This window comes from Capra hircus, chromosome 11 (assembly GCF_001704415.2).
Source record: "Capra hircus breed San Clemente chromosome 11, ASM170441v1, whole genome shotgun sequence".
Classification (NCBI taxonomy): domain Eukaryota; kingdom Metazoa; phylum Chordata; class Mammalia; order Artiodactyla; family Bovidae; genus Capra; species Capra hircus.
The window spans coordinates 49899974-49917103 of record NC_030818.1 but is presented as its reverse complement, the minus strand read 5'-3'; the positions used below and the strand labels follow the sequence as shown (position 1 = coordinate 49917103).

The window sequence follows — 17130 nt, the reverse complement described above, 5'->3', positions numbered from 1 at the left end:
CAGGTTTTACTCTTTTAATTGAAGAAAATGAATTATATTCCTTCTTTAAAAGGAAGGAGAGGGAAGAATATAGACATCACTGAGGCAAAGAACCTTTTTTATATATTTGGAAACAGTCACTAAACTTAACAGCTTCCCAACCCTTCAGATTCCTTGAAGCATCTTGCTTCCCCATAGAATGTCTCCTCTGGGCATTTTAATCCTCTTTCTTTGGGTCCATTCTGGTTACCACACAGTAGTAGACACATTATAACTCTACTCATACCAAAAAATGAGTTGGAATTAGGCTGAGATGAGTCTTGGGTATTTTAAAGAGGTGTTATTTCAAAGGAGCTATGAGGACATAGAGAATGAACTTATCATTATGGGGGGAAAGGGTGGGGGCCAGGGGAGGGATAGATTGGGAGTTTGGGATTGACATGTACACACTACTGAATTTAAAATAGATAACCAACAAGGACCTACTACACAGCACAGGAAACTCATTTCAATATTCTGTAATAATCTCGATGGGAAAATAATTTGAAAAAGAATTGATGCTTCTGTGGGTTTAACTCAATCATTTTGCCGAATACCTGTAACTAACATATCATTGCTAATCAACTATGCTCCAATATAAAATAAAAAAAAATTTTTAATGAAAAATTAAGGCCTGTGAGACACTGCCAAAATGTATAAAATACAGTGAATCCTCATGTAGTTATTTTTAACATAGCTATGTATTTTCAACTTTGCGTGAAAAAATTTGATAATGTCCTTGTTTTTCTCCTAGGAAGAATGGCTGAACTGCCAGAGAAACTGGCTCTACCTAGAGAGTATTTTTAATGCTCCAGATATTCAAAGGCAGTTGCCTGCAGAGGCCAAGATGTTCCTTCAAGTGGACAAGTCATGGAAGGAAATCATGAGGAAGGTTAACCGGCTGCCTAACGCTCTCCGAGCAGCTACTCAACCAGGTAGAAAAGAAACACACAAAAAGACTTTCAACAGCATTCATCACCTGTAAGATTCTAATAGTATGTGGTACATTCAACCCTTCATCTAGTCAGCACTGATGACCAGGAACATTTGTAGTACCTTTGACACTCTTGATAAGCAATGTGAACTGAACACTTGTTATTTGATTACTATCAATGTATTATCATCATTATCTTTCAGCTCAGTTCATGGTTTTGGCACACAAGCATCTACTTCTTTTGCTGTGTGTAGCATTGGGGAATGTTGCCTCACACAGTATCACTGATGCTTCCATCTCACAATTTAGGTTACAAAACATACATTTACATTCAGTTGACCCATTCTGTTAAAGTTCTTACAGACTTCTAACCATACAAATTTTCACACTTTCAGTAATTCATTACAACCACTTACAAATAACGCCACTAATGGTAATTCTAATCTCAGGGTTGAAGTGTGTTTTATTTATTTTTTAGTTGGTTTTTATGGAATATAGTTGATTTTTAATGTTGTGTTAGTTTCAGGTATACAGCAAAGTGAATCAGTTATACATATACATATATTCACTCTTTTTAAGATTCTTTTCCCATGTAGGTCATTATAGACTATTGAGTAGAGTCCCCAGGGTTTTACAATTAAAATGTGTTATAGTAAGTTCTGTGTCTAGGGATGTAGAATCAAAATCTTTTGGGGTGCACATATTCAGTGATTGAACTTTTATGTTTTCTATCAAACCCTCAGCTCAATGGCTTGTTCTGTAAATGGCAGTACATGGTCTGTCCTGGTGATAACCCCAGAGAGCTTCCTTCAGGCAGAAGCAGCTGCTGGGCTGCGCTCTCTGCCCAAAGACTCTTACAGAAACAGACCGGAAAAACTCTATGAGATGATAGTATTGAAAACCTTAAAACTTTGGGGCTTCAAGCGGCTGCCCATATTCCTTGGTTCCTAGTCCCCTTTCAGCCACAACTGTTATCACTCCAGTCCATGTTTCTGCCATCACATCTCCCTCTCTACCTCTTATAAAGACCCTGTGATTATACTGGGCCCACCACATGATCCATGATAATCTCCCCATCCTGTGATCCTAATGTAATCACACCTGCCAGGTGCCTTTTCCCATAAAAACTTAACAAATTCTCAAGTTCTGGGGATTAAAACATGGATATCTCTGAAAGACCTTTTATCTTGTCTAGCACCCCCCACTCAATGTGCATATTCAAACCTTTTGCTGCAATAGTATTAATGTGTCTAATTGCAGAGTGCTGCCCCAGTCCCTACTGGACTTTTGTTGTATAACTTTTGGAATTAAAAAAAAAGACTTCAAAAATACATTTAGTCCCAGGAATTTCAGATACAGAAGTGTGGAGATATATATATATATGACTTCCCTGGTGGCTCAGATGGTAAAGAATCCACCTGCAATGCAGGAGACCTGGGTTCGATCCCTGGAGAAGGGAGATCCCCTGGAGAAGGGAATGGCAATCCACTCCAGGATTCTTGCTTGGAGAATCCCACAGACAGAGGAGCCTGGTGGGCTACAGTCCATCAAGCCACAAAGAGTCAAATATGACTAAGCGACTTATACTGTCATATATACATACACACACACACACACACACACACACACACACACACACACACATATATATAAATTTCAGATGATGATAAAGCTGTGAGGAAAAATTAAGTAGGGTAATGTGGCAAACGGAGAAGGCTGTGGCACCCCACTCCAGTACTCTCGCCTGGAAAATCCCATGGACGGAGGAGCCTGGTAGGCTGCAGTCCATGGGGACACAAAGAGTCGGACATGACTGAGCGACTTCACTTTCACTTTTCACTTTCATGCATTGGAGAAGGAAATGGCAACCCACTTCAGTGTTCTTGCCTGGAGAATCCCAGGGACAGGGGAGCCTGGTGGGCTGCCGTCTATGGGGTCCCACAGGGTCAGACATGACTGAAGCAACTTAGCAGCAGCAGCAGCAATGTGGCAAAAGAATAGCTGGGGGCTGCTGTGTATGTGTGTATGTTGAAAGGATATTTTGATAAAGTGACTACTTTTGAGTAGAAATCTGCAAGAATGAAGAAATGAAATATGTTTGTGGCTATAAGGGAGTATTGCTAACATCAGAGCAAACAAAGGTAGAGACCCCAAAGTAAAACCATGCTTAGTGTGTACTCCTGTCAGCAAGGAAGCCAGGGCAGGGTGGAGAGCAGTGCACAGTAGAGGGCTTAGGAGTGAGACCAGAGAGGTAAGTGTGCTTGGGTAGTGGGTTGGGGATTGGATTGGGTCACTGATCACATAGAGCCTTGGAGACCATGGAAAAGACTGGATTTGATTCTTGAACAGGTATAGAAGTCAGGTAGTGTGATAGGCACCAAAACATCAATGTCAAGTGAGACATGAATCTTGCTTCTTAACGTGGTACTGTTTAGTGATGAAGAAATAGGATACGATTGCCACAATTTCAGCATCTAAATATGGCAGAAGAAATAGAAAACATGAGTAAGGAAGTGACAAAGAATATGTAGCGTTTAGAGAATGACTTTGTTTGGAGGGTCAAGAGGAGGCAGTTGTTTGGCTTTAGTTTCTGCACCCCTAATCCTCCACGTTCAAGGTCAGGAGGGGCGGCAGTGAGGAGATACCCCACGTCCAAGGTAAGAGAAACCCAAGTAAGACGTTAAGTGTTGCGAGAGGGCATCAGAGGGCAGACACACTGAAACCATACTCACAGAAAACTAGTCAATCTAATCATACGGATCACAGCCTGGTCTAACTTAATGAAACTAAGCCATGCCGTCTGGGGTCACCAAAGACAGGTGGGTCATGGTGGAGAGGTCTGACAGAATGTGATCCACTGAAGAAGGGAATGGCAAATCACTTCAGTATTCTTGCCTTGAGAACCCCATGAACAGAATAAAAAGGCTTAAAATGATAGGATACTGAAAGGGAAACTCCCCAGGTTGGTAGGTGCCCAGTATGCTACTGAAGATCAGTGGAGAAATAACTCCAGAAAGAATGAACGGATGGAGCCAAAGCAAAAACAATACCCAGTTGTGGATGTGACTGGTGATAGAAGCAAGGTCCGATGCTGTAAAGACCAGTATTGCATAGGAACCTGGAATGTTAGGTCCATGAAATTGGACCTAATTGGAAGTGGTCAAACAGGCGATGGCAAGAGTGAACATCAACATCCTAGGAATCAGCGAACTAAAATGGACTGGAATGGGTGAATTTAACTCAGATAACCATTATATCTACTACTGCATGCAAGAATCCCATAGAAGAAATGGAGTAGCCATCATGGTCAATGAAAGAGTCCAAAATGCAGTCCTTGGATGCAATCTCAAAAATGACAGAATGATCTCTGTTTGTTTCCAAGGCAAACCATTCAATATCACAGTAATCCAAGTCTATGCCCCAACCAGTAATGCTGAAGAAGCAGAAGTTGAATGGTTCTATGAAGACCTACAAGACCTATTAGAACTAACATCCAAAAAAGACGTCCTTTTCATTATAGGGGACTGGAATGCAAAAGTAGGAAGTCAAGAAACACCTGGAGTAACAGGCAAATTTGGCCTTGGAATGCGGAATAAAGCAGGGCAAAGGCTAATAGAATTTTGCCAAGAGAACGCACTGGTCATAGCAAACACCCTCTTCCAACAACACAAGAGAAGACTCTACACATGGACATCACCAGATGGTCAACACCGAAATCAGACTGATCATATTCTTTGCAGCCAAAGATAGAGAAGCTCTATACAGTCAGCAGAAACAAGAATGGGAGCTGACTGTGGCTCAGATCATGAACTCCTTATTGCCAAATTCAGACTTAAATTGAAGAAAGTAGGAAAAACCACTAGATCATTCAGGTATGACCTAATTATGATTATACAGTAGAAGTGAAAAATAGATTTAAGGAACTAGATCTGATAGATAGAGTGCCTGATGAACTATGGATGGAAGTTCGTGACATTGTACAGGAGACAGGTATCAAGACCATCCCCATGGAAAAGAAATGCAAAAAAGCAAAATGGCTGTCTGGGGAGGCCTTACAAATAGCTGTGAAAAGAAGAGAAGCAGAAAACAAAGGAGAAAAGGAAAGATATAAACATCTGAATGCAAAGTTCCAAAGAATAGCAAGGGGAGATAAGAAAGCCTTCCTCAGTGATCAATGCAAAGAAATAGCAGAAAACAACAGAATGGGAAAGACTAGAGACCTCTTCAAGAAAATTAGAGATACCAAGGGAAAATTTCATGAAAGATGGGCTCGATAAAGGACAGAAATGGTATGGACCTAACAGAAGCAGAAGATATTAAGAAGAGATGGCAAGAATACACAGAAGAACTGTACAAAAAAGATCTTCAAGACCCAGATAATCACAATGGTGTGATCACTCACCTAGAGCCAGACATCCTAGAATGTGAAGTCAAATGGGCCTTAGGAAGTATCACTACGAACAAAGCTAGTGGAGTGATGGAATTCCAGTTGAGCTATTTCAAAGCCTAAAAGATGATGCTGTGAAAGTGTTGCACTCAATATGCCAGCAAATTTGGAAAACTCAGCAGTGGCCACTGGACTAGAAAAGGTCTGTTTACATTCCAATCCCAAAGAAAGGCAATGCCAAAGAACACTCAAACTATTGCACAATTGCACTCATCTCACACACTAGTAAAGTAATACTCAACATTCTCCAAGCCAGGCTTCAGCAGTACGTGAACTATGAACTTCCAGATGTTCAAGCTGGATTTAGAAAAGGCAGAGGAACCAGAGATCAAATTGCCAACATCTGCTGTATTATTGAAAAAGCAAGAGAGTTCCAGAAAGACATCTGTTTCTGCTTTATTGACTATGCCAAAACCATTGACTGTGTGGATCACAATAAACTGTGGAAAATTCTGAAAGAGATGGGAATACCAGACCACCTGACCAGCCTCTTGAGAAACTTATATGCAGGTCCGGAAGCAAGAGTTAGAACCGGACATGGAACAACAGACTGGTTCCAAATAGGAAAAGGAGTACGTCAAGGCTGTATATTGTCACCCTACTTATCTAACTTCTATGCAGAGTACATCATGAGAAACGCTGGACTGGAAGAAGCACAAGCTAGAATCAAGATTGCTGGGAGAAATATCAATAGCGTCAGATATGCAGATGACACCACCCTTATGGCAGAAAGTGAAAAGGAACTAAAAAGCCTCTTGAGAAAAGTGAAAGAGGAGAGTGAAAAAGTTGGCTTAAAGCTCAACAATGAGAAAACGAAGATCATGGCCTCTGGTCCCATCACTTCATGGGAAATAGATGAGGAAACAGTGAAAACACTGTCAGACTTTATTTTGCTGGGCTCCAAAATCACTGCAGATGGTGATTGCAGCCATGAAAGTAAAAGACGCTTACTCCTTGGAAGAAAACTCATGACCAACCTAGATAGCATATTCAAAAGCAGAGACTACTTTGCCAACAAAGGTCCGTCTAGTCAAAGGTATAGTTTTGCCAGTGGTCGTGTATGGATGTGAGAGTTGGACTGTGAAGAAGGCTGAGCACCGAAGAATTGATGCTTTTGAAGTTTGTTGTTGGAGAAGACTCTTGAGAGTCACTTGGACTGCAAGGAGATCCAACCAGTCCATTCTAAAGGAGATCAGTCCTGGATGTTCTTCAAAAGAAATGATGCTAAAGCTGAAACTCCAGTACTTTGGCCACCTCATGTGAAGAGTTGACTCATTGGGAAAAACTCTGAGGCTGAGACGGATTGGCGGCAGGAGGAGAAGGGAACGACAGAGGATGAGATGGCTGGACGGCGTCACTGACTCAATGGACGTGAGTCTGAGTGAACTCCGGGAATTGGTGATGGACAGGGAGGCCTGACATGCTACGATTCATGGTGTCGCAAAGAGTTGGACACGACTGAGAGACTGAACTGAACTGAACTGACTGAATCCCCAAAAGTGGGTGATGCCAGATAAAAAGGTTTCAAATTAAATGCTTTTTCTTCAGTGGCAGATATTAAAATTAACATCATCATTAAGAGATAGACTGGGAGCTTGGAGTTGGTAGACGCAAAGTATTACACTTAGAATAGATAAACAACAAGGTCCTAATGTATAGCATAGGGAACTATACTCAGTATTCTGGGGTAAGCCATAATGGAAAAGAAGTTAAAGAAAGGAATGTATATATGTGTATAACTGAGTGATTTTGCTATACAACAGAGATTATCACAACATTGTAAGTCAACTATACTTCAATTAAAAAATAGAATAAGATAGATGCTAAAAAATACTTAACATTCTTAACCAACCTTCCCAACTTTTAATTTTTAGGCCATTCTTTTACCAAATAAAACCAAAGCTTTTTAAAAAGTTAATGTCATATTTAAAATTATATTCTCTATTTATTTCAATACGACTTTACCAATACCTTTTTTCCAATGAACAGGACTTCTGGAGACTTTTCAAAATAATAATGCATTACTTGACCAAATTCAGAAGTGTCTAGAGGCATATTTAGAATCAAAAAGAGTTATCTTTCCAAGGTAAGTTTATAAAGCTACCAACAACACTTTTAGTAGTTGAGTTTCCATGAATTTGTGAAGATATACTTTAAAACAAACTATAACCTCAAAACATCAGGGGACCAAAAAGGGAAGCAGGAAATATATTTCATAATAGCAATGTAGCTCATCTCTTGATTGGGGAGTGTAAGTGAAGGATAAAGATACAGTGTTTGGTTTAAGTGGGTAGGTGCTGGAAGAACTCTTGATCACAGCACCGTTTCACTGCTGGGTGCGTATGTGTGCACCTGCATGTGTGCATGTGTCCACGGATGTATCAGTAAAAAGTTAGAGAACTTTGTTGCCTGAGCTGGTTTCTTCAGGCTAATTGATGGCCTAAGAGGGTCACTGTAGAAATCATCTAAAAGGTCATTTCACAAATTCCAAATGCAAGTTTTTACTCATCCATTCATTCTAGAAACATACCAAATGTTTTGCTCAGTGTTAAAGATATAAGAAGAAAAGGCCAGATCCCTGCTCTTATGGAGCTCGTGGTTAGCACATGGACAGTCATGTAAATACACCGTTCCGGTGCGATTATATACAAACAGACTATGACTACCTGATGATCACAAGAGCTCCAGACTTCATTCATTGGGGCACATTGTACCGCAACATAGACAATATCACAAAATGTTCATCTTCTGTGGATTTTTCCTGTTAGCTGTAGAAGAAATGGCTGATGAGTTCTGTCCAAGTGAGCCAGTGTTACACACTTACGTAGGTTATTTGGTTAAGAGGGTTTGTTTCTGGGTACCACGCCAGGGTATGTGTATGCACGAGACATCCAAGATCTGGAAGATTTGATTGAGCTCAACAGATTCAGGCAACACAAGAAAAGATAGAGGAATATGTTTGAGATGTGCCTTTTATTTCACTCTTAAATCAGTGGCTCCCAGCTTGGGTCTCCCCAGTGTACAGAGAAAATCTGTACACTACTTCTGATATTTAAAGAAACCTGGACACAGATTTACTTGTGATAATGCTGAACACCAAAAGCATCAGCTTTTATTTTTTCCTTTTGTTCAGAATTATGTCAACTAGGTCTGCAGTGTTTATTAGGTCAAGAGGCTCTGTGCACCATTGATTTCACTTTCCAAGCCTTAACAAACACAGGTTATGAACCATATGAACTAGTTCCTGGGGCCACAAGTTAGGTCCTGGGGACACAAGAGGAATGCAGCATGGTTCCTGCTCTGTCAGGGTTCATAATCAAATCTTGACAGTTGTCTGTTTCATTCGTTGAAAAGGGAGATGAATTATTCTGTATCTGGTAGGACTGATAGAGTGCAACCCCAAAACATCTTTATTTCTAAAGACTACCTCTGCATTCCCTACAAGGGGCTAGTTTCTTCCTGCTCAGAATCTTAAGCAGACCTCACGAATTTTCTGGCCATTCTCAGATAATAATGCCAAAAAAATCTCTTGTTGCCTTAACCCACTAAACAATCTGTAATCATCGAAACTCTGAAATTCTTTCAAAGTGAAAACATTTCCCTTCTCTGGCCCAGGCCTGTTGCAAGGCTGAAGCCTTTAGTGATGATAAGGATGTATAATGGTCAACCCTCCCTCCTTCCTATTAGGTTTCTGGGATCTCCAGGTTTGGGGCAGGGAAGGGAGGAGAGGCAGTACAGCAGGAGCAGTCTGAGTTGGCTGGTACCCAACTGGCCCCCTGTCTCACATGGGGCCTTCCATGAGCTCATGAGATTCCTCCAGTCCTGAGGGATCTCTCATAGGCAGTTTCCTCCATAGGAGTGAAGTGTCTTCTCCAGCCAGACCCTCATCCCTCTCTCTCATCCCTCAGCATCCAGGTATGCCCCTTCTCCAGTTTTTTTTTTTTTTTCCCATAGAATATCTTCATGCCTTCAAATGGCCCTGTTGGCAAGATCTAAGAAAATCCCCTGCTAGCTCACATCAGCACAGCCCACATGTGTGTAGTCACAGAATCAAATAAGTTTCCAGCAACCACGCATTCATTTATTCAACAAATTATGTATTGAATATCAGGTATATATGAGGTACAAGGCTGGATTCTAGGGAAAACAAATAATATAGCTTCACTTTAAGAGTTCAAAACCAAGTAACAGACATGTGACCAAATCAGTATCATAGCAAGTGCTAGCATTTTTACAAATTTTATGAAAAATCTCTACCTTTTATGTACCAGGCACTAACTCCAGACGCTTGAGATGCAGCCACACTAATTTTTATCATAATCATATTTACAGATGTGTGGCTTCCCCAGAAACCTAAGACCAATAGGTCCAGGAAATCAGTGGATGGGGAAGAGATGTGGGCAAGGAATTCATCTTTCATGCCTATATAAGGTTTTGCTTCAATTTCAAGTTACATTTTAAGTATATTCTTTAATCTAGATTTTACTTCTTGTCAAATGATGAGCTCTTGGAGATTTTGGCCCAGACACGAAATCCCCAAGCTGTGCAGCCGCACTTAAGGAAATGCTTCGACTCCATTTCAAAGCTTGAATTTGCTCTCCTGCCTCCTACTGAGGGAAAAATTCCTGGAATGGATGCAGAGCCAGAAAAGGTTTACACTAATGATATTTTAGCGATGCTATCACCAGAGGGAGAAAGGGTAAGGTATTCTTGTTAATAATTCTTTATGGGTAAACTTTGTTACTCTTCCAGGGTTGGAGAATGGAGATTTTATTCATCAGCATGCTAAGCATTCACCAAGTGCTACATGCCCTGGTCTTGGGCTGGCTCAACAATTTCAAAAATAACCATGATTAAATTCTTTCCCTCAAAGAATTCAAAGTCCAGCAGAGACATAGTCAAACAATTGAAAAGTCCCATACTAAATGTAATAACAGAGGCACGTGCTCTGTTCTTGGAAACAGGGTGGAAAGAACTGGAGCCAAGTCTTAACTCTCCACAAGGAGCAAAGGAGTAGCCTAGATAAGAGCTGGTTCTACTGCCTGGTCACCTGGATTCCACTCCCAATCTTTAATCTCAGCTATAAAATGAGGATTAGTAATAGTTCCCAATTAGTGAGTTGCTGGGGATTTTTCAGGTGTTCCTGTATGTACATTACTTTAGAATAGTACCAAGCGGGTGCTATGAAGGATTAGTTGTCACTGTTTGACTGCAGGGTCTCCTAGGCTCTTTCTGCACAGTGCCTGGAATACAGTAGGCATCAACCAAGTGAATGCACTAGCAGACTATAGGGAACCAAGTGACATCACATAGGAGAATCACACACACACAGACACACACACACACAGAGGCAGCCAAGAAAGATGGAGAGGAGACATGGAAGGGAGAGCATTCCACACAGACAAGTCACTCGGGGAAATGCCAAGGATTTTAATCCAGTTAGAACACAGTAGTATATCTATGGGATCAGCAAGAACCCGTAGGCATTTCACTTGTACTATACAGGCACTCCAATGTTCATAGCAGCACTGTTTACAATAGCCAAGACATGGATGCAAACTAAGTGTCCACCAACAGATGGATAGATAAAGATGTGAATATATATATGTGTGTGTGAATATATATATATATATATATATATAGTTGTTGTTGTTCAGTTGCCAAGTCCAGTCCAACTCTTTGTGACCCCATTGACTGCAGCACATCAGGCCTCCCAGTTCCTCACCATCTCTTAGAGTTTGCCCAAGTTCATGTCCATTGCATCAGTAATGCCATTCAGAGTAATGGGTTATTACTCATTCATAAAAAAGTATAAAACTTTACCATTTGCAACAATATACATGGACCTGGAGGGTTTATGCCAAGGGAAATAAAGACAAATATTGTATATTTTCCCTTAATAGGGGATCTAAAAAATAATACATACTAGTAAATATAACAAAACAGAAACATTCACAGATATAGAAAACAAATTAGTTACCAGTGGGAAGAGTCAAGGAGGGTAGGGTATTACAGGGGTAGGGGATTAAGAGGTACACACTACTAGTACCATATATAAAATAAATAAACAACAAGGAAATATTGTACAGCAAGGAAATATTGTACAGGACAGTATAACCATTAAAGTAATAACTTTAAATGAAGTAGAATCTATAAAAATATTGAATCATTATGTTGTACTCCTGAAACTTATAGAATATACCTCAATAATTTTTTTACTTGACCTAAATTGATTCTCTGGCAAAAGACTTTGCTCATCACTAGTGCAGAAGAGAGAAGAAAGACCTAGGCCAGGATTCAGGGAAGACAGGACATGTAAAGCGAGGGTAGAAGACGTGAGCAGACTCTGGAGCCCAGATAACCAAGGCAGGCACCCCACTCCAGTGCTCTTGCCTGGAAAATCCCATGGACAGAGGAGCCTGGTGGGCTGCAGTCCATGGGGTCAGGAAGAGTCAGACACAACTGAGCGACTTCACTTTCACTTTTCACTTTCATGCATTGGAGAAGGAAATGGCAACCCACTCCAGTGTTCTTGCCTGGAGAATCCCAGGGACAGGGGAGCCTGGTGGGCTGCCATCTATGGGGTCACACAGAGTCGGACACGACTGAAGCAACTTAGCAACAGCAGCAGCAGCAGCAGCAGCAGCAAGTCATTGAAAGTCCAAGAAATAAAGGTGAAAAAGACTGAAAAGTGTCAATTGGAGTGAACAATTTGGGAGAACACTGGTCACCTTAGGGGCTTCCCAGGTGGCTCAGTGGTAAAGAATCCGCCTGCCAATGCAGGAATCGCAGGTTTGATCCTTGGATTGGGAAGATACCCTGGAATAGGAAATAGCAACCCACTTCAGTATTCTTGCCTGGAAAATTCCATGGACAGAGAAGTCTGGTAGGCTTCAGTCTGCTTGTGTCCAAAGACACTACTGAGCACGCACCCACCTGATCACCTTAATAACCTGACCAGGTTTAGAGGAATGGTTGGAGCCAAAAATCATATGGCCGCAGGTAGGCAAAGAAAGTGGAGGAATTCATTGAGCACATATAAACTCCTCTTTGGGCTTTCCTGGTAGATCAGACAGTAAAAAATCTGCCTGCAGTGCAAGAGACCATGTTCCATTCCTGGGTCAGGAAGATCTCCTAGAGGAGGGTATGGCAAGCCACTCCAGTATTCTTACCTGGAGAATTCCAGACAGAGGAGCCTGGTGGGCAGGATACAACTGAGCAAAGAGTTGAACACAACTGAGTGACACACACATACACACACACACACACGGCTCCTCTTTCCACACAGCTGAGTCACACACACACACGTGCACACACACACACACACACACAGTCACACACATACATGGCTCCTCTTTCCACACAACTGAGTCACATACACACACACGGCTCCTCTTTCCAAGAGTTGGCCCCAAAGGGAAGCCATGAAATAACGCACCAAGTAGAGGTGGGTAGCGGAGAAGGCAATGGCACCCCACTCCAGTACTCTTGCCTGGAAAATCCCATGGACAGAGGAGCCTGGTAGGCTGCAGGCCATGGGGTCATTAGGAGTCGGACATGACTGAGCGACTTCACTTTCACTTTTCACTTTCATGCATTGGAGAAGGAAATGGCAACCCACTCCAGTTTTCTTGCCTGGAGAATCCCAGGGATGGGGGAGCCTGGTGGGCTGCCGTCTATGGGGTCACACAGAGTCGGACATGACTGAAGCGACTTAGCAGCAGCAGCAGAGGTGGGTAGGTACTTCCCTAGAGGTTCCTTAGCTAAGACTCCATGCTGCCAATACAGAGGGCCTGAGTTTGACCCCTGGTTGCCTGGAAAATCCCATGGACAGAGGAGCCTGGTAGGCTGCAGTCCATGGGATTGCTAAGAGTCGGACACGACTGAGCGACTTCACTTTCACTCTTCACTTTCATGCATTGGAGAAGGAAATGGCAACCCACTCCAGTATTCTTGCCTGGAGAATCCCAGGGACGGGGGAGCCTGGTGGGCTGCCGTCTACGGGGTCGCACAGAGTCGGACACAACTGAAGCGACTTAGCAGCAGCAGCAGCAGCAGCAGGGAACTAGATCCCACGTGCCACAACTAAAAATTCTGCATGAGGCATAGCCAAACAATTTTTTTTTTTTTAAGTAGAAGTGGGTAAAGTGAGAGTGGAATATCTATAGAAAGTTTCAGTGTCTGTGGCCACGCTGCCGTGTTTACCGAGCTCAGGATTCTGTTAGGGATGTATGGAGGATGTTATCACCTCTCTGATTACCTCCCAGGTGAGCCTGGGGAAAGGCCTAAAGGCCCGAGGCAACGTGGAGGAGTGGCTGGGCAAAGTGGAGGAAGCCATGTTCACGTCTCTGCGCCGCCTGTGCAAAGCCGCCATCGCGGACTATCTGGGGAAACAGAGAACAGTGTGGGTGGTCGCAGGCCACCCTTCTCAGGTAACTTAGGCTCCTTTAAATCTCTGCCTCTGCATCTTACTCGGCTGAGAGGAAGCCCACACTGAAGGAGGGTGTTTCCCCGCAGGTGATCCTGACCGTTTCTCAGATCATGTGGTGCCGCGATTTGACGGAGTGTTTGGAAAAAGAAGAGGGGAATCACTTAGAGGCCCTGGAAGATTTTGAAAAAGTGAACTTTGAGGTGAGATTATGGGCAGGTCAATATCAGACGTATCGCTCGGCATAGTCCCAGTGGCTCTTAGGGCGTGGTTGATACAATTCACTACTTCGGAAATTGTAAGGCTCTTGTAAGGATAAAACAGTGACAGGTTACTAAAAACTTGCTGCATCTTTCTAATATTGACGAGAGAAGTCATAAACATTACTTAACTAAATGATTAGCCTCCGTTTTGTAAATCATAGAAATCATGAAGTGTCAATACGTCATTATGTCACATAAACAAAAATGTTTCTGAAAGCCTGTACTCTGTATTTTAATCAGGGATCACAGAATGAATTGTAAAAGGCTCTATTTCGACTATGTATGAAATAAATATATATTAACCAATAAGACTGAATAGTTTTTAACTGTTAAAAAAAATTGTAAGGCTCTGAGATGACATCCAAAGATTTGGAGTGCTCACAGAAACTATCTCTGGTCAAGTTTTCTCAGCAATACTCCCTTGATGTTTGCATAGTAGTTATGTATGTGGTCAGTTACTTAGTCATGTCTGACTCCTTATGAACCCATGGACTGCAGCTCGCCAGGCTCCTCTGTCCATGGGGATTTTCCAGGCAAGAATGCCAGAGTGGGTTGCCATGCCCTACTCCAGGCGATCTTCCCAAACCAGGGATCAAACACAGGTCTCCCGCATTGCCATATTTATATGAATACTTTTAAAAATAGAAGGAAAAAAAAACAATTCAAAAGGAAAATGTCAGAATTATCAGGGTTTGCCATGTTTAAGGAGAAATGGTATACTGGATCCTGATGTCTCTCGCAGAAGTTGATATGATCCAGGAAAACCACAGGATTTGTGCCATTTCTGTTCTTAAGCCCAACACATGCTTTTATACTGTTTTATAGAACCCTCATGATCAACAAAGCCATAAGATTGAATGAATTACCACTCCAGTATTCTTGCCTGGAGAATCCCATGGATGGAGAAGCCTAGTAGGTTACAGTCCACGGGGTTGCAAAGAGTCGGACACGACCCATCGACTTCACCTCACCTCACCATGATACTTGCATAAACTATCTTGATTTCTGCCCTCTTTCCAAGGAGTTATAATTATAGAAATAACTTCCCTCGGGTAATCATGTACTAACATTATAAACGAATTTTTTTTAAAAAAGCCCTAAAATATTAAAAAAAAAAAAAAGAAAGATTGAATGAATTAAATACCATTCTACACAAATTTTTGAGCTATCCTTAGAAAATGCAGCTTACAGTGGGGCCAGATCTTCAATTCCAAATTCAGTTCTACTTCCAAGCAATGTTGCAGTTGTAAAGACTCACCCTTAGGGGAGTATTCTGGTGGTCCAGTGGTTAGGACTCTGCTCTTGTACTGCAGGGGGCACGGCTTTGATTCCTGGTTGGGAAACTGAGATCCTGCATTCTTCAGGGCATGGCCAAAATAAGATTTTTTAGAAAATCACACTTAGAAAAAGCAGGAAACGGCTTCCTTGAAGTAAAAGAAAACTCTCTTATGAGATTCTCAATAGAATTTCACCTCAGAGAGCTCCAGAGAGAAGACTCACTAAGGCAAGTCCCACTGATATCTTTACAGAGGTTGATCAGGATCAGCCTGAGTGAAAATTCAGCCGGTCAAGGTTTTCAGAGTTACTGCCCTTCTTTGAAAAAGATTTAATGACAACGTGAATGCTTTTGGTTAATCAGCCATTGGCTTGGTTAAGCTGCCTGAGTTTTCTGAATATCCAAAAATAAAAGAACCTAGCCCAATAAATGAGAAGCACTACCTTAATCACATTTAATTTTTGAGGAGGACAGTCTTCTCTGGAGACATCATCACAGGATGGTTAAGAGCTTTCCTCAAGGCAAATGTCTACCTAAGTCTCATTTTTGCCACTTTGTTGACTGTGACTGCCACCAGTTTTACTTACCCTCCCTGACCTTCAGTTTCCTCCCACGTGAAATAGCGGTAAATCTAGTATGTACTTCACAGAAGTCTTATTGGAATTAAATAAGTTAAACTGTTGTCATATTTGGTCACAGAATTACAGATTTTTATGAAATTTGGAGTAGACATTTGTCAAAACTGTCTAATTTTTAAAATATTAATAAATTTATCATCTTTATATTATTTTATGTTATATTTTCTTGGCAGTGCCACATGGCACATGGGATCTTAGTTCCCCAACCAGGGATTGAACCTGCACCCCTTGCATTGGAAACACTGGACCTTCAGGGAAGTCCTAAAACTATCTAATTTTATAGAGACTTAGTTTTATAGATAATTCTGGCAAATATCTATTCCAAACCTAATAGTAAAAAGATATACATGTAAACTGAGTTTTGAAAATTAATGTTCACATTTTTTTTCTTTTGTAGAGATTAAATGCCCTGGCTTCAATAGTCCGAGGCACTCTTCCTAAATTACACAGAAACATCATAACTGCCTTAATTACTATTGATGTACATGCAAGAGACATAGTCACTGAACTTGTTCAAGCCAAGGTAACTGTTTCATTCAAATAAAATCATATGTTTCTTTCTAAAATGAATGTATCTACCAAGTGTATCATTGTCGTCACTTATGTAGGTGCAGGTAGTTGACTCCTTTGACTGGCAGAGACAGCTGCGCTATTACTGGGATGTAGACCTGGACAATTGTGTGGCAAGGATGGCACTCTCTCAGTACACCTATGGCTATGAGTATTTAGGTGCATGCCCAAGATTAGTTATTACTCCTCTCACGGTAAGTTACTGACCGTTAGGTTCATGACTGCTGTTTTTCCCCATCATAATAGTTCTGAAACATTTCTAAGATTAAACCTTGAAAGAATTTGCTGTGAATACATCTTCATATCACAGAGATTTATGTACTCTATTTGATCATGTGCCTGAATTTTTTAGTATGTTTCAGTTGCTCTAGAATATTTCACGAGTGAAGTAAGTCAGAAAGAGAAAAACGAATATTACATATTAATGAATATATATAGTATCTAGAAGAAAATGGTACCAAGGAACCCACTTGCAGGGCAGGAATAGAGAAGCAGATGTAGAGAATGGACTTGTGCACACAGGGAGGGAAGAAAGGGTGGGATGAATTAAGAAAGT

The 17130-nt window shown here is 41.4% G+C and overlaps 1 protein-coding gene across 1 annotated transcript in view; it reads left to right on the top strand.

Moving 5' to 3' along the window:
- DNAH6 (dynein axonemal heavy chain 6) overlaps positions 1-17130 on the top strand; it is a 284536-nt gene that overhangs the window by 86913 nt on the left and 180493 nt on the right. Inside the window, exons 21-27 of the mRNA XM_018054768.1 lie at positions 773-953; positions 7389-7485; positions 9879-10098; positions 13667-13831; positions 13917-14030; positions 16402-16527; positions 16613-16768. Of these exons, the coding sequence (XP_017910257.1) occupies positions 773-953; positions 7389-7485; positions 9879-10098; positions 13667-13831; positions 13917-14030; positions 16402-16527; positions 16613-16768 (1059 nt within the window). The remainder of the gene's footprint in view (positions 1-772; positions 954-7388; positions 7486-9878; positions 10099-13666; positions 13832-13916; positions 14031-16401; positions 16528-16612; positions 16769-17130) is intronic.